At 65.9% G+C, this 17,500-nt stretch overlaps 1 protein-coding gene across 9 annotated transcripts; it reads left to right on the top strand.

Annotated features, from left to right (window-relative positions):
- Nucleotides 1–2,103: 2,103 nt before the first annotated feature.
- On the top strand, nt 2,104–16,871 carry RBBP8NL (RBBP8 N-terminal like). 9 transcript variants are annotated; one of them, XM_082428852.1, is made up of 14 exons: nt 2,111–2,237; nt 8,555–8,706; nt 9,794–9,836; nt 10,344–10,439; nt 10,778–10,890; nt 11,330–11,402; nt 11,764–11,894; nt 12,037–12,119; nt 12,366–12,532; nt 13,126–13,843; nt 14,073–14,193; nt 14,698–14,768; nt 14,867–14,993; nt 16,677–16,871. In XM_082428852.1, the coding sequence occupies exons 2-14, from the start codon at nt 8,646–8,648 to the stop codon at nt 16,694–16,696; spliced, it is 1,824 nt and encodes a 607-aa protein (XP_082284978.1). In that variant the 5' UTR covers nt 2,111–2,237; nt 8,555–8,645; the 3' UTR covers nt 16,697–16,871. The 9 variants fall into 9 exon arrangements, with proteins under 9 accessions (XP_082284984.1, XP_082284982.1, XP_082284981.1 ...); XM_082428859.1 differs by lacking the exon at nt 2,111–2,237 and adding an exon at nt 9,149–9,381 and having other exon boundaries at nt 8,557–8,706; XM_082428856.1 differs by lacking the exon at nt 14,867–14,993 and having other exon boundaries at nt 2,105–2,237; nt 14,095–14,193.
- Nucleotides 16,872–17,500: the final 629 nt, after the last annotated feature.

Raw genomic sequence — 17,500 nt, forward strand, 5'->3', positions numbered from 1 at the left:
CAGCTGGTGGAGGGTGTGGATAATGGGGCAGGCTGTGAACACGGGGGTCAGGGCGCATATGGGAAATCACTGTGTCTCCTTCTCATTTTGCTGTGAACCTAAAACTACTCTAGTAAATAAAGTGTATTAATTCTAAAAAAAACTTTATTGGGGTATCATTTGCATAAAACAAAAGTCACACTTTTTAAGTGTAAGGTGATGAGTTTTGCCAAACAGGCGCTCCCCTGTAATAACCGCCACCACAATAAGATACAGAACTAGCCATCAGAACTGGGAAGTTTCTGCTGCCCTTTGCTCCCCCCCCCCCGACCCTGGACCCTGGCAGCCTCCCACCGCCTCTGGCTGTTCCCTCCTGGGCTCTTGTCAGCGGAGTCAGACGGCATCCCCCTGCGGAGCAGCGCCCTGCCCCGGCGGGATGCCTGACATTCACCGCATCGCTGGTGTGTCAGAGGTGTGCTAATCCCGAGCCACAGTGTGGATGGCCCGAGGGTCGCTCGCCCACGCGCCCGCTGAGGCACGGTTGCATAGTTATGGATACGGCGCTGTGAGCACCTCAGGTGCCTGGGTTGTGGCGTAGCTGTGACCTTGTCTTTAGGAGACCAGAGCTTTTGCTCAACTACTAACATGGTCCAAGCGGAGCCCCTGCCCCATCCACTGACCAACAGGGTGAGCACCTCCTGGGGTGGTCCCTGGCCCAGCCGCCATCGTGAAGCCGATGGCTTCATTTTCATGAGGCCGTGGCTCAGGGAGTTTGGGTAACTGGCCCAAGGTGGCCCAGCTCTCAAGGGGCAGAGTCAGGATTCAAACCTGGCTGAGGTGGGGGGAGGGGAACAGGGCTCAGTTAGGCTGACCCTGGCTGGTCTGAAGGTCAGTCCTGACCCTGCCTCTGCCCTCCCCACGGGGACACCCAGACACACACACATGCAAAGCAACACAGCCCACACTCACGTCCACAACCCCTACCTTGCCTGTGGTACACCAGCCACACGACAGCAACACACCAAACACATGAACACACAAGCCAAGGGGTGAGCGCACACATGCACACGGCCCCACGTGCGCAAACACCCCTCAGCATGCAGACGCCCCTCCCGAGGGCCCAGCCAGGCGGCATCGGCAAAGCTCCAGGGCCCAGCTGGCCTGCGGGGTGCCCGGCTGACCGCTGCTCCCCTGAGAGCCCAGGGCCGGCCAGCAGTGGCCAGCAGAGGCCTCACCGGGGAGCAGGAAGTGCCTCTGGGACCTCACCAGGGCGGCTGGCCTGGAGCCTGGGTCCTCCCCCACTGAGCCCTGAGCACTCCCTGGGGTTCCCTCAGGCGCCCTTGGGGGAGGGCTCCTGCGCAGAGCTGGAGATGGGGGGGAGGGGAGCACAGGGCGGGGGCTGGCGGAGGGAGCAGGGGAGCGGGGGAGGGCTGTGGGCGAGCGGGGGAGGGGTGGTCAGCGGCTGCGGCCCTCGGAGGCCAGCTCTTTTCGGCATGAGTGCGGCCACAGTGTTGCCGAGCGGAGGACAAACACGGAAAACCGCAACGCCCGGCTCCTCCTGCGCTCACCGCCCCACAGGGCGCCCCAGGCTGCCCTGAGACCCAGAGGTGCCCACCCGCCTCGGCCACCTGCTTGCTCTCCTCTGGGGTGGGAGTGCGGAGGGGGCAGTGCAGGGCAGGGGCCTCCAACCCGGCACGGCCACTGCCAGCCCCACTTCCGGATGTCCATCTACAGAGCTCTGATAGGGACAGGCCTGCCGTCATTATCCCCAGTTTACAGACAAGGAAACTGAGGCCAGAAAGGTCAGCCCACGGGAGCCAGGGGGAGAGGCAGGAGGCACCGCTGCCGCCCCGCTCTGCCCCAAGGTGACGACTGCTCCCTCCTGCCTGCCCTGCCTGCCCTCGCTGCCCTGCCTCTCGCGTCCGTGTCCAGGCCCTGGATTCTCCTTGCTGCCTGGCCCACTCCAGCCAGAGGCACGGGCCAGGCGGTAATTATGGGAAAACAATCCCATCTCTATGAGGGTTCAGACCCGACCCGTTTTGCCACTTTCTGTGCAACGGCAGAACCCGTTGGGCAGCTTTGGGCAGTCTCTGCCTCCTTTCTGCTCCTGGCCGGGGGAATCGAAAACCTGTCAAGCGGGTTTGGCCAAAATTATGTCTTGTTCTCAAGCAAGTTCACAGTGCTGGCTTCCATCTCTCGGGCGGGACATTCCGGATCGGAGTGGAGGTCCACAGAGGTCGATGTGGACGGGGGGCCCTGTGAGTACCCTCAGCAGTTGGGGGCAAGGGAAGGGGGCGCACGAGCTGGGGTCACTGTCGGGGTGCCTGACACGAAGGCGGAGGCCCAGCCCCTGCTTGCTGGGCAGGAGGTGGGGCCGGCAGCGGGGCTGGCCTAGGGGGCACAGCCACCTGCTCCGGGGCACCTGGTCCAGGGGACCGATTGGGGGCAGGGGCCTCAGTGGGCTTCCTGGGCAGAGGGGCTGGGTGAGCCAAGGCTGGGCCTGGCACTGCCTGTCGTCGGGTGAGGGTCTGGGGACACCAGCAAGGGGCCGGTAGCCTGCCACTTCATCCAGGACCTGCCCCACTGCCTAGACCCTCCCGGGTCAGAAGGGGTGCAGCCAAGGAGCGAGGGGTGGTGTGTGGCACAGCCAGCCCCAGCTCAGAGCCGGGCACGGTGGGACACTTGGCTGCCCTCAGCTTGCTGTCCCCTGGGAGGCAGCGACAAATGCCTCCCGGGGGCCTCGGGTCCTGCTCAGCTCCCCCAGCCAGGCCTCTGGAAGGCAGCCCACGGAGGCACAGCAGCCGTGGGGCCGGCCCATCCTTTTTTTTTTTTTAATATTTATTTATTTGCTTATTTGGTTGCACCAGGTCCTAGTTGTGGCATGCGAACTCTTAGTTGCAGCATGTGGGATCTAGTTCCCTGACCAGGGATCAAACTTGGGCCCCCTGCATTGGGAGCACAGAGTCTTAACCACTGGACCACCAGGGAAGTTCCCCGGACCATCCTCGAGGAGTTGGGTTGCAGGGCCCGCTGTTACCTGAGCCACCCAGCGAGCACGCACCTGCCTTGAGCCTCTGTGCATGTGTGCACACGCACGTGCAATGCACAAGTATGTGCGCGCACGTGCAGGCAGCTCTCCCCGTGCCCGTGCAGTGCTGTGTGTGCAGCGGGGGAGGTGGCTGAGGGCGGCACCCACGTGCTTGGCGTTTCTCTGGTGTGCGCACGCATGTTGCGATACTGTTGGGATACTGTTGTGTCTGTATGTGTGGGTGTGGGCGTCACACATGTGTGCACGTGTGCCATGGGTCTATGTGGCTGGTGATGTCAGAAACCGTCCCGGCAGTGGCACCTCTGTGGACTCAGCCTGCCATCTGAGCTTGCCCAGGAGGTCGCCAGGAGGCTGCACTGGCCATGTCCCTTGCAAGCTGGTGACTGTGGGCAGGTGACATCACTCTGAGCTGCAGGTTCCTCATCTGGGAAGTGGGGGCTGCCGGGGCCACTCCATGGGCAACATAAGCCCCGTGACTCACTGCACGTGACACTCGTGCCGGGCGCCTGGACGTGGGGGCTGGCAGGCGGGCCCCTGACCACCTGCGGTCGATGGGCACTGGATGCCCACCACATCGAGGAGACCTGACAGCCCACGGTGGTGGCGCAGACTCCCTCCAGCCTCCAGGAGCTGGGCCAGGGCACCCCACCGTCTGTTCTGTGGCCCAGGACACTGAGGCACAGCCGCGGCAGTGACTTGGCTAACGTTGCCGGGGGAGGGGCTTCACGCATCACCACGGAGGCCACAGAGACACCAGAGCCTCTTACCTGCTTTGAGCCTCAGTGCCTGAATCTGTAGAATGGCACAGTCAGAGCCTTCTCAGAAGGCCGGGCGAGCTCCAGTCACACGTGTGGGCCGAGCCTGGGTCCACAGCGGGTGCTGCATAAATGCTCGTGCCAAAAACATTCAAAGGGCTTGGACGGTGTGCCTGGCCCTGCGTGGTCCCTTGGTGACAGGCAGGCTGAGTGTCCCTGGGATCACTCCGCTTCTTCAGAGGAGCTCTGGGACGTCGCAGGGCCCCTGCAGTAGACGCCACACAGCGTGTAGAGCCCCGGCCCAGTGCTTGGCTGACTGGACGCTCGGGAAACCGAGGCCACCGCTACTGTTACTGCTGTGTCGTTGTCCTTGTGCTACGGGTAGGTGGGTAGACAGATCGCTGGCAGGGAAGGGGCATAATCGGGGGCTAGGTGCTCCTGCGCCCGAGGGACCTGCTGGAGAAGAGGCTCCAACAAGGGAAGGCGGCCAGGGAGTGAGGAGCCTGGGGCCCCGCGGACCCAGCAAGGCAAGAGCCTCTACCGTGGGCTTCGCTGCTCAGCCAGGCAGAGCCCGGCCCAGGCCCACAGCTGGGGCTTCGGTGCCTCCTCTGTGCAGGGGGTCCAGGGGGCACCTCCCCCAGACATGGCCACCAAGACCCAGTGGACCCCGTGAGTGTCCGCTCAGTGAGCGAGTGTGTGCCATCACTGCTGGAACCTGAGACCTCGGCCCTGAACTCAGGGTGGGTGAGGGGGGCGTCCTTGACCTCCTGCAAAGGGCGTTTGTGGCAATGGCACTTGAACTTGTCCGAGGGAGAAGGGGCTCCTGTAAGCTGCACCGCTGGACTCCTGGGGCCGCCTGTTGGGGAGGTCCTGGTGGGGGGATTGCACGGGGTGGACGCAGGGTCTCCACCCGCAGTTAACTGAGCACCTGCCGGTGCTGAGCGCACGTCACCCGGACACGTGTCACCTGGACACACGTTACTCGGTAGAGCCTAACAACAACCTGATATGGGGGTGGAATTACCCCCCAGATGGGGAAACTGAGGCTCAGAGAGGTAAAGCGCTTGTCCCGGTCACGCAGGGGGTGAAGGCAGGGCCCGGACCTGTGGGCTTGGAGGCGCCCTGCCCTGGCTGGCTCTGCCCTGGGCGAGTGGCAGGTGGGCAGGGTCACTGGCGCGCTGACCCCCGGCCTTCCCTCCCACCTGCTCCTTCCGGGCTCCTCCCAGCCTGAGCAGCCAGGGCAGGAGGGGCTGGGATCCCCGCGGGACCCTGAGGAGCGGCTCTCAGGCCTCTGCCCCCAGGCCCAGCCCCACCCCAGCCGCAACTCGGGCCACCCCGCCCTGTACGCAGGCCCCGCCGGCCCAGAGGCAGCAGCCCGGACCCCTAGCCCACAGGCCTGCTGCCTCGTCCCAGCACCTCTGCAGCCCCACCCCACGCCCGGGGGACAGCCCTCCTGCCTGGAGTTCCCTGAACCCCCAGCGCCCCGCCCGGCGGCTCTGCACACCTGGCAAACACAGCGCCGCCACCGGGGAGGGCTGGGCCCCCGACCCCTGGCAGCAGACCCTACGCACCTCCACAGCGGGCATTCTTCCTACTCACAACCACCACATTCACCTCGGGTGCGGACCCGCCTCCCCCCCTCCTCCTGCCGCTTCCGTGGACCCTCCCCACACCGAGGGTGGGGCTGGGACAGGGGCTGCCCCAGGAGACTGTCTACTTCACGGGCCAAACGCCCTTCTGTCACCTGCCTGCCCAGGGAAGTCACACCACCCCCATGGCGCTGTCGCCAGGGCTGATGGCCCTGGTCCTCCCTGGGAAACGCGGGGCTCCCAGCAGGACGCATCCCTTCCAGCTGTGCCCCCAGCCGCTTGCGCATCCTGCCCAGGACCCATGTCCGTGCTGCTTCCCTGCCCACCATGCAGGAGGGTGTCTCCCCCTGCCCATCAGAGACCCCGAGAGGGGCAGCCAGGCGGGGCCCTGGGTGGTTTGGGATGGTTTGGATACAGAGAGGAGTCAGGGTATGGGGGACAGAGGGTGCCCTGGTCCTTTACCAACGGGGCCTCCACACCACAGCATGGGCATAGGGAACGGTGCTGGTCTCTCACTCAGACCTGGTGTCCACAGAGCCTCTCCCAGCCCCAGGGGCACTGCAGGCTCCCTGGGGCGGCTCCTTTACGAGCATTGGCCCAGCCCACATGCCGCAGCAGGCAGCAGGCTCTGGCTCTGATGGGGAAGAGCAGCCTGACAGACAGGTCTGGGTGGAATTTCAGGCACAGTGGCTCGGCCCCTCCCTGGCCAACCTCCCCCAGCCCTCAGGGAGCCCGAGCCCACGGGGTGGGGGTGGCCCTCACACTCTTATCTCCCAGAAGCCCCACCGCAAAATAAAGAAGTGCAGAGCCGGCACAGCAGGGCCACCTGGAGTGCGTACCTGGTCCACGGCGGTGAGGGCACATCCTCAGCGCCAGAGTGAATTCAAGCCCCGAACCCCGCTTCCCACTGGGTGGCCAGGGAGCGTGACTTGATCTCTCTGGGCCTCAGTTTCCCCATCTGGAAAGTGGGCTCCTTGCAACGTGATCAGGGTTAGATGGGTTCAGGAAGTGGGGCCGGGAGTATCACATACACCCCGCCCGAGCCCTGGTCTCCCCCAGCCTCTGCAGTTCAGCATCTTTTCCCCTAACCTGCCAGGACATCCCTCTGGCTCCCGGCCTCGAGGAGGGGGACCCTCCCAAGCTCCCCTTGTTCGCAGAGCCCTCACCCACCTGACACAGAGCCCTCGTGCAACGCCCCCACTCCCCTGGCCATCGCTCAGGAGTGTCCCAGAAGCCAGGCAGGTCTAAAATGAGTTTGGGGAGCTCCACCTTCCCGCCGCTCAACCCCCCAGCACACCTCATTTGGCCCTGCCCTCCGGCTCCCGTGGCCACCACAGGACGCAGGACTGCACTCTGTCCTCTTGCTGGTCCCAGCCTCGCATCTGGAAGTCGAGGCTTCCCCGGTACTCTGACCTTGACCTGGGGTTCAAGGACCCAGTTGAAAGCCAGGCTCCACTGTCAAGTCTCCCCTCAGGCAGCTCGCCCCGGCCCCTGGCTTCTCGTGGGATCACAGGGCCTGCTCCCCTCAGTTAACAATCCCACCCCCCGGGGTGCCCACCACCCCAACTTCTGAGAGCCCAGAGCAGTTGTGCCTCTTCTGCAGTCCCGGTGAGTGAATCCCACAGCGGGCTGGCTTTCGGGTCTGGCCCCCCACTCTGCAATGGCATGGGACGTCACCGCTCCTGCCACCGGAGGACATTCGCCAGCAGGCATTTGAGGGTTTCCAGTTTGGGGACTGTTGCTGCAAACACTCCAGTCTTGGGGCAAACTTTGAAATGCAAGCGAGACCACGCCCCTCCTTCAGTGTGCCCTGGGGGGAATCAGGCATGGCCTCCCGCAGGGAGCTTTGAGCAGTGGTCCCCAGGGCTTGTGCAGAGAGTGCCTCCGGGGGAGAGGCATGGAAGCTGGGGGGGCCAACGCAGAGCCGGCAGTGCACCGGCAGTGGGGTGGTGGCTTGGGCCAGGCGGGCGCCATGACAGAAAGAAAGGTGAGGCTCTGGGGGAGGTTCCAGGAGTGTACAGAAGACAAACCAAGAGCTGCTGCTGACAGATCAGGGTAGGATGCCGGCAGACGAGTCGGGAGTGCCAGGACCCCAGACGCTCATTTTCAGGGTCAGCTGACCCCCAGGGCTCCTCAGGCTGAGGACAAGGAGGGAACAGAGGGGCTGTCGCCACCTGGCCTGGAGACAGCGATGGCGGGGGTCTTTGCTGGTGGCATCTGCGCTGATCTGGCTCTGTGAGCTGTGCGTCTGACTCCCAGCTCTGTGACAGATGGTGACACAGAGCTGGACAGTGGCGGGCAGTGGTGGCCTCGGTACCCACCACCAGAGGTGTGCCACAAGGACTGAGGGGCTCTCGCCTGGTGGAGCGTGGTGCCTGGCACCACGGTGAGGAAGCTGTCGCTGGGCTGAGCCCCGGCCTCACACCCAGCTCCGAGGAGCTGGACCCCATGGGACCCCGCGGGATACTCACCAGTGCCCACTAGACAGGCACCGTGGCCACTGCCAGAAGGAAGAAAGCGCGGCTCAGAGGGGCCAGAGCTCATGGTGGTCACACTGCGGGCAAAGTTTGTCCAGCTCCCAGCTTAGGCTCTCAACCCCACACTCTTAATTTTTAGCAAACACTTCATGGAGGTGAAACACAGGCAGGAAAAAGGGCCCAGGCCACGAGGGGCGGCTGGGTAGACTTCCACCTGTGCACGGTCACCAGCTCCTGCAGGGGAAACAAAACAACCAGCCAGCCCCCAAAGCCCCCCGCCATGGCCCCACGGGGCCATCCACGCCACTGCGGGCACCTGGACCCCACCGAGCGGGCTCTCCCATTGGATGAACGCGCCCTGGCTGACTGGCCCGCTGGCTGGGGACGGGCACGGGCATCTCCAGTCTGGGGCCTCGTCAACACGCATCGCACGCACCGTTGTGGTCCCAGCACCAAGCGGGAACTGGTGCCTTCAGGCATCTGCTTTGCTGCAAGGACTGGCTTAGGGAGTTGAGATTAAGTGAGAATGCCCCGTCCCTCTATGTGCCCCTCAGGTATGGACATGACCCAGTGGGTGGTCACAAGACAGGACTCCCACACCCACCGGGACCAGCCCCCACCTCCTCTCCAGGCTACTGCCGGACCCTACATCCCACAGGCCCTTCCTGAGCTAATGTGACCGTCTCCGCACTTTCCGCTCCATAGGCTGGAAATGGAGGGGCAGTAGAGGCCAAGGGGCCACCCCTACACCTGGAGCACAGAGGGGCCTGGGCCAGGGCCAGGGCCTCGGGAAGCCATGGAGAGCTTCATGGAGTCGCTGAACAGGCTGAAGGACGTCCATGAGAATGAGATCACGGGTGAGCGTCTTGGGATGGACAAACCCTCACCCGGACGGCAGCCTAAGGGCCAAAGCCAGGCCGGGGGGGGCTCCCACACATCACCTCCAAATCTCGCCAAACCTGCGGACCTTGCCTTCCAGGCCCAGAAGGGGAGTCATGACCCAGAGCCCAGAGCTGCAAGTGGTCAGGCGCCCAGCCTCAGACCAGCACCCCCGACCACAGCCCTGGAGGGGTGGGCCCTGAATGAGCAGCTAGCATCAGAGCCAAAATAAGAAGCCAGCCCGGTCACAGAGAGCCGAGAAGCTCTGACCAAGACCGGCCCCTTTCCCAAGGTGGGGACCTCAGTGTCCCCCAAAAGGGAGGTCACCTACTTCCCTACTAGCAATGGGATCTCAAGGCTCCAGAGGCCTGTCTAGAGCTTTCCAGGGCGCTGAGCTGAAACCCCTCTGCTCCCCTCCAGGACACCCAGGCTGAGGTCTGCCCGGCCGACACATCTGTCCGATTCTCCCACCGGCAACAGGGCTGCAGCCACACCACCCCCTTCACTCCACTGCCCGGGCCAGACCCTCCCGAGACCTTTCTGAGACTCACACACACCCTGAAGCCCAAAAGGGCCTGGGTCACCTCCCCCAGAGACCCAGAGGGGCAGGGACTGCTTGGGCTAGCCTAGGGCCCAAGCCAGACCACAATGAGGTGAGGAAGAGGGGGTCTGCTGGGGTCTTCCCCAAGGGCCCATTTTATTTCAACTCTGGCAGCATCCAAAAAACATTCCTCTTGGGACTTGGCCAGGTAGCTGGTCACTCCCAGCATCAGGGTCCCTCCCCATCTCCAGACAGACACCAGAGCCAGAGACCCCAGGGAGGGGAGAGGCTGGGCCCGGACCGGGTCCCAGGCAGCCAGGAGAGGGGGCAGAAGCTGTCAGCAGGTGCAGACTGAGAGCCCGCCGAGGGGGCGACCTCCGGGAGTCAGTGAGGGGACCCAGGCAGGCGGCAGGTGTCTGGAGAGGGCCTTGCCAGACAACCGGGGACAGGAAATGCCCCAGCTCTGCGGCAGGGGTGGCAGCACAGCTGGGCCTGACCCTCTGCTCCTCTCCTCGCTCCTCCAGGCCTGCAGAACAAGCTTCTGGAACTGAACTCAGAGAGGTGCCGGTGAGTGAGGACAGGCCCTGGGCCAGCAGGTGGGAAGGGCAGCGGCTCCCCAGCCGCTCACGCGCACGCCCGCAGCCCCAGGGCCCCGGAACTGCCACCAGCTGTGATGCAGAAGCGGACACTGAGGCTCGGCGTGGGGGGTGGGGGAGTCTCCGGTCCAAGGTCCAAGCCCCTCCCCCAGTGAACAGGGACCCTCCAGGGGGCTGGGCAAGCCGCGTCCATGCAGGGCGCCTCCGGAACAATCATTATCAACAGGAGGACTCGTCGTGAGTCCGGGAGACCCGCGGGCCGGCTCCCCAAGTCCCCCTTGCACAGAGGAGGCTGCAGGTGGCACATGGATGAGACAGGGTCCCCAGGGAGGCCGCGAACACTCTCGCTTGGGCGTGCTGGCATTGCCCTTGCGAGGCCCCACTTCTCAAGGCAGTCCCAGGCCACGGGAGAGGCTGGCGGGGCAGCGCGGGGGGCCCCCGGCAGAGCAGCACGCGCACGGCGGCCCGTCCCCCGCAGGGACGCCCAGAGGGCGGAGGAGCTCTGTGCCAAGAACCGTCAGCTCAGGGAGCAGCAGAGGGCGCTGAAGGAGAACCTGCGGGCGCTGGAGAACAGGTGGGGCGCCTGGCGCCGCGCGCACTCTGGGGGCGGGGCGCACGCGCACGCTGGGGGCGGGGCGCACGGGAAGCCGCGGAGGGCTGTGCGGAGAACGAGTCCGGGAAGCTCCGGCATAAACGAAACCACCGCAGGACATCTCAGAGCCTTAAATAAACTGCATTTTCAAGGTTCCTTCCCAAACTCAGGGGCACATGGAACGCTTAGCCCCCAGGGTAGGGGTGAGGCGGGCTTCCAAGGAACACAGTTTGGGAAAGGCAGGGCTCGTCCAGGGAGGGGGGCAGCGCGGGTCCCAGCCTCCCTGCTCAGAGCGGCCTCCCGTCTCCTCGCCCCCGCAGGCTGCGGGCCGGCCTGTGCGACCGCTGCATGGTCACCCAGGAGCTGGCGAGGAAGAAGCAGCAGGAGTTCGAGAGCTCCCTGCTCCAGAGCCTGCAGCATGTCTTCCTTCTCAGTGAGCCCGCCCCCGGGCGTCCCTCCTGTGGGGGCCCGCGACCCCCCCAGGGCCTGCTCAGCCCGACCAGGGGTCCCGGGGAAAGGGGAAGAGGCGGTCTGGGCCGCGCCACCGGTGGGGGGGGGGACACCCACACCCCCACTCACAGACAAATGGTGCAAAGCCCCCCGCTGGCGCCCACATGCCCCCCACTGGTCAGTTACCCGGGCAGGGGGCGTCCCTGCCCTCTCGGGGCCTCAGTTCCCGCCTTCCCATGATGAGGAGGGTCCTGCGGAGCCCTGAGGTCTCACAGGGCCTGCCGATGAGGACACGCCCCTTTCCCTCGGCGGGGGGTCCCTGGGGGCTGGGGCCAGGACAGGAGGGGCTCCTGGGGGCTGTGAGGGCCCCACCCCGCCCTGCTTCCCCTCCCACAGTCCCTCCTAATCAGCGCCTTCTGCAGCGACCGAGCTGACCCGGCTGCAGGAGGAAAACGATGCCTTGAAGGAGGAGGTGAAGCAGCTCCGGGGCCCAGGGTGAGTCAGGGGGGGCACCAGGGCCCAGCAACCCTTACCCCGCACACCTCAGCCACAGCAGGCGCCCAGCACGTCCACGGGCCTGGGCACGCGGCGCAGAGGGGAGGGGCTCCCACAGGCCAGCTGCCCAGAGCAGATGCCGCCTCCCCTGGTCTGCAAGCACAGGTCCTAGAAGCGGAGCTGGGCCCCAGCACCCGCGGCAGCTCTGACGCCTGGGCTCCACGGGGACATCGGTGTGAGCCGACGATGGTGGTCTTTCCTGGTCACCTGGGTCCCCAGGAGGGCGCCCTGGCCTTTCTGATCGCCTCTGGGGCACTGCCCTCCCTTACCCACACTGTGCTTGCCTCCCCTCTCGAGACAGGCCCAAGCCCCAGCCCAGGGAGGGTGCCCCAGACCCCCCGTCACCCCTGCTGCTCCCCTCCCTGGGCACCTGGAAGGCCGTCACTGAGAAGCCACTGGGAGGCCGTGAGGAGACGGAGGACGACCACGCAGGTGCGGGTCCACGGGGAGGAGGGGCTGCTGGGGGGCGGGGGAGGCCGGGAGGCTGGAGCCCTGGGACCGGGGAGCCCTGTGCGCTGAGCTGGCCCCTCTGAGCACCTCCCAGCCAACCTGCCCTCTGCTTCTCCTCCCACAGAAAGGCCGGTGCGGTACGGGACGTCTCCAGTAGCCAAAATCTCCCCGGGTGCCAGCCTGCCTGAGCCCCGGGCCCCGGACATGGTGAGGGAGAGGGACCCAGAGCCCACTCCTTCCTCTCCCCGGGCAGCCCGAGGCAGGAGGCTGGCAGCCGCCAGCCCTGCTATGTGCCACGCACATGGCCCGTGCCAAGCAGGGACCCCTGAGCTCCATGTGACGTGGGTGGAGGCGAGGCTCAGAGCGGGTGGGTGACCTGCCCAAGGTCACACAGAGGAAAGGTCAGAGGGCAGCAGCCAACCCCACCCAGGCTGACCCATACACCCCGTGCAGAGCCCCCAGCACATCTCCAACCAGCTACACGGGACCATCGCCGTGGTGCGGCCAGGGTCCCGGGCCTGCTCCGCCAACCGGGGCTCCGTCAACAGGACGTCCCCACTGCCGCCCCCCAGGAGCAGCCCCCCAAGCCCGCCTGGAGAGCACAGCCTCCCTCTGGACAGGTGAGGCCCAGCCCGCCGCCACCACCAGGAGCAGCCTCAGTCGGGCACCCAGTCTCCTACTCTGGTCCCACCTTTGGGGAAGGGGCCAGCAGCCCCGGGAAGTCCCTCCCATTATCCCTCCAGGAGCCCCACCCTTCCCTGGCTTGGCTTTCCCAGCTACCCTGCCCGGAGCACAGTTCCCACGTGGCCATCTCTTGAAAGGCCAGAGCGGGACGGGGGGACATGGGGGTTGGAGATGAGGACCGAGAAGCCCCTCAGAAGAGCCCACGCAAAGGCTCTCACCGTGGTCTGAGACCACTCTCAGCGTCTGAGAGGAGACTGGGGGCGGGGCTGCAGTGGGCCCACGGGTGGGCTGGGCGCTCCAGGGGACCGGGCAGGCAGCCGATGCCCAGAAGAGGGCGAGGCCTTGGTGGCCAGGTCCCTCGTCAGAGCCCCTAGGCCCCAGGTCAACTCTGCCCGGGGGCCCGGGCGGTCCCCTCCCCACTACCCACCGTGTGACCCGGGCGCTCGCCTCGCCTCCCTGGGCCCCCGGTCCTCCCTGTGAAACGGGGGTGACCATGGGCCGTGGTCAGCGGGCTCCTCCTCGCCCACAGCTTCCTGCAGGCCTCTCTGCCCTCCGCCAAGCCCTGCGAGTCCCCGAAGCGCTCCCTCCAGGCTGACCGCCTCTGCCACCTGAACCGCCACCTGGCCCTGCCCCGTGGGAGCCCTCACAGAGGCCCCCAGGCCCCCGCCGCAGCCCCCAGCGGCCCCCAGCCCCAGGGCCTCAAGGCCAGGGAGGCGGAGGCCTGGGAGGAGCCCGCGGGTCTGCTGGGCCTGCCAGGCGCCCTGGCGGGCGTGCGGGACCCGCGGCTGGAGGGAGCGCTGCACCTGCTCCTGGCCCAGCAGCTGTGGGCCCGGGGGCGGGCGGGCGGTGCCGGGCTGAGGGGCCCACCGGTGCCGGGGAAGACGCCACCCTCCCCGCCAGCTGGCTCCCACTCGGAGGGTCCCGGGGGCAGGGCAGCCGGGGCAGCCCTGCCCAGAGGGCAGCACCCACAGCCCACAGGCCCAGTCAGTCCCGGGGCAAAGGAGGCCACGGCCACACAGGACTATGTCCCAGACAAGCCTCTGGACCTCTCCGAGTGGGGCCGGGGCCGGGACGGCGCCCCCAAGCCTGCCAGCCTGCCAGGATCACTCAGCCCCCCAGGTGCCCACACGCCCAGCCCCAAGCCACCCCAGGGAGTGGAGCCCTCTGCACAGTCTGGGGTCCAGGGACTCAGCGACGGCACCAAGGGGGCCAAAGAGCCAGAGGCGGAAGAGCCTCCACCTTCCACAGTAAGGGACCAAGCCCTGCTCCTGGCCTCCACGCGCCCCGCCCAGAGCACCCAGCGGCCCTGGGCTGCTCTCGTCCCTCTGTTCCACCAGCCGGCCGCCTGAGTCACACCACACAGGAGACGGCTGACCCTCCAGCCCCAGCCAGGGTCCCGCAGGCTGTGCCCAAAGCCGGGCGAGGGCAGGGAAGTTGCCTCACGTGAACTCAAGTCACTTACTTGCTTCCCCCCAGGAACCCTCACATTCTCTCCCAGGCCCCAGCCTGCCCTCTCCAAGTGGGCCAGGAGATGAGGACAGAGGGAGGCCAAAACTGCCCCCCTGCGCGCAAAGGCCTGATGGAGACAGCCACCCGGGTGAGGATGAGTACTGGCGTCACGAGAACACAGGAAGTGGCACCACAGCAGGGAGGGAGGTGCAGTGGTCAGCGTCAGCTAGGGGCACCTATCCCAGGACCTGGCTCAGCCCCCTGGGCCTGACCGACCAAACCCTGGGTCTCGGACTTGGTTTCCCCCACCTACAGACCCAGAAAGCAGTTGGGGGCTCAGGGAGGGCACGTTTCTGACCACAGGCAGTGAAGGGAGAGCATCTTAACAATTAGGGCTTCCGGGCAGGTAGTGAGTTCCCCGTCACCCAGCAACCAAGCCAGGGGACACCCCAGCCGGTGGGGTCATTGTACGGGTGCTGGAGACACTGGGCCTGGATTCGACCCCAGGGCAGGTTCTTCGGTCCCTCTGTGCCTCAGTTTCCTCATCTGAAGAGTTGTTGCCACTGGTCCTAGTACGGCAGGTTAGAGGCCTGTGCTTCCGCTAGACTCCCAGGCCACCAGCCTGGCCTGACCCACACCCTGCGTCCTGCAGAGCTCAGCAAAGCCCAAGGACAGCGGCCGGAGTCGGATGAGCTAGATAAGCCAGACACCTCGGACAGCGAGGTGGGTGCCCGGCCACACGGCGGGGTGAGGCGGGGGCACCAGGGCTGCCCCAGGCTTCGGGGAGGGTCCTCAGCATGACCACACCCCCACCCCATCAGGTGGGCCTGAGCACGGAGGTGGGGGCCACGCGGAGCTCGCCAGCCGAGGGACCCAGGGGTTTCTGCGCCAAGGAGCGTGGGCGGGGCCCACAGAAGAGGAAGCGGGCCTCAGACCAGTGGAGCAAAGGTGGGAGGCCAGGGCTGGGCGGGGCGGCCACAGCACTGATGCCCCCACCCCACCCTTCTGGCTACTTGGAGCCCAGCAGCCAGCCCTGGAGCCTCTCCCAGAGCAGCCCCGTAACAGAGACCCGGGTCAGGCCTGCGTGAACCCTGACTCCACTTCCTCCTCCTCGCGGGCTGGCCCTTTCACCCCCAGTCTGTTTCCCTCTGGAAAGGGGGCGATACCAGGGCTAGCGTGAGATTCCAGGGACACAGCCAAGGATGGTCGTATCGTCTTCGTTGTCACAGGGGAGAAGGGGCGTCCTGGGCCACGAGCAGCCCCCAGGCCTGGTGGTCCTGAGCCCCTCCCCCTCTCCCAGTCCCACCAGGATGGGTGGGCACTCCTGGACCCTCTTGTGCACCTTCCAAGAGAAGCAGCAGCAGAGGGTGCTGCCCCAGGGTGTGGGTGTGTTTGTTCCCTCTGGGGGTTCAGGGGCCGCTCACGTGCTCGCCAAGGGTGGTACCTGTGGGCTTCCCCCACCCCCCGCTCCAGCCTCGGGTATCAGGACATCCTCCCACTTCCCGCTCCAGCCACGGTGGCAGCTCAGGCCAGGCCTCCGGGCGCCCACGAGAGCCTTAGAACGCCTGAGCTAGCTGATACTGCATGCCGCCTGGTGTTTGTCCAAGCAGGCCTGCGTCGCAGGCTGGGCTGTGGCCGCCACAATGCGCCATTGTTGCCGGGAAGGTGACCGCAGCCTGTGTTTGCCGGGTGAGCGGTGGAGGAGGCCAGCACGTCTGTGTGATCTCGTGGCACATCCCGCTGGGCATTTTTGGAAGCTGTCCTGGTGGGCGCGGTCCAAAGGGGTGCGCCGTGTCCGCCCCCACCCTCCACACTGAGTCAAGCCCACTCCCACCCTCACCCGCCCACCCGGGCCAGGGCAGGGCCTCCCCAGCGGGCGCCCACGCCCCCCAACACCCACAGGGGTGATCAGTGAGAACAGGCCCCTTGCCCAGCTTGTGCCACATGGCTCGGCGCCAGGGGCAGTGCCCTTGTATCTTGTGCCCGTGGAGCGGTTCAAGACAGCGTCCAGTCGTTACTGCCTTTGGGCCTCATGACCCAGCCCAGTGATGAATCATCACTGTTTCACAGATGGGGAAACTGAGGCTCAGAGATGGGGTAACTTGCCCAGGGTTACGGAGCCGGTACATGGGGTCAGGATTCCAACCTGATCTGTCTGACCTAGAACCTAGGGCTTGTTCTGCATCAGAGACGGGCCTGAAGCCCAGCATCTCAGCAGGTCCCACCTGTAAGGGTCTCAAGGACCAGATGCCCCTTCCCTGTGGCCGCAGAGGCAGGCCCATGGAAGCACCTAGCCCGTGTCTTGGGGATTCTGAGAGCATTTCCCCGTGAGCTCGGCCTATCCAGAATGTCCCAGACCCTCTGCAAGGTGGCAAGGGAGGCACTGGGGCCAGGCCAATTCTAGGATCACACACCTGGGGAGAGGGTCTGTGCTTCCACCAAATTCCCAAGGCTCACCCTTCAATCGGGCCACCCTGCTCCGGTGTCCGTTGCTGTCGGGAACAAGTGTGGGCTCTTGAGTTCTCAGAAACTGCCCACGAGGCCCTGGGTGAGAGCCCAGTGTTGCTGCAAAAGAGGACACACAAGGCCACTACAGCGCCTCCTGGTCTAACCTCGGTCTACTTCCCACAGCCTCGAAGAAGCCGTCCTGAGGAATAAGGAACCCAGGGGAGCCAGGAGCCCGAGGGACCCCGAGGACGGCAGCCCCTCACCCAGCACCAGCAGCTGGGAAGAGAGCCAGGGGCACCCCAGCCTGCCCAGCCGTGCTCCCCACCCGACTGCCCGCGGCCAGGACAGCCCACGCCGCCAGCCAGCAGACGGCCCCAGCAGCAGCGTAGTGGACTGGGTCCTGGCCCACATCCAGAGGGGTTGGGAAGGCCAAGAGGGCTGGTCTTCTGAACCCCTCCATCTCAGAAATGGTCTTGCCCGCCACCCTCAGCCCAGCATCTGCTCCCTTGCAGGGAGTAGGGGCCTGGGAGGCCAGGGTGGCTCAAGCTCCAGCCCAGCCCCACCCCCCACCCCTGCTGTGCACAGGCAGCCCTTCCTGGACAGTGCCCCCTCCTCCCACCAACTCCACTAGCATCCTGGACCCAAGGGGCTACGAGCCGGGCTGCCTATTCCTGACGGGGCATGGAGCTCTGAGCGGTGGTCTCGGGCGCCCCCTCGTGGAGTCCCACAAACAGGTGCTGGGCAGTGAGGGCGCAGGAAGGCTGACGGCAGCACCTGGGGAGGGGGGGGTCCCAGGGCACCCAGAGAATAAAGTGTAATGAAGGATGGCGTGTGCAGCTGGCAGGGTCGGGGGTCATCTGGGCTTCCACCTGCCTGGGCAGGTGACACAAGAGGCTCTTGAATGTGCCCAGGGATGGGAAGTCACTCCCTTTCTGAAGGGCAGGATCAAAACCAGCCCCGTCTGCAGAGCATTACAGGGACCAGGGCAGCCTCTGGGGAGGGCTGTG

Source organism: Balaenoptera physalus (genome assembly GCF_965194825.1).
Source record: "Balaenoptera physalus genome assembly, chromosome: 16".
Classification (NCBI taxonomy): Eukaryota; Metazoa; Chordata; class Mammalia; order Artiodactyla; family Balaenopteridae; genus Balaenoptera; species Balaenoptera physalus.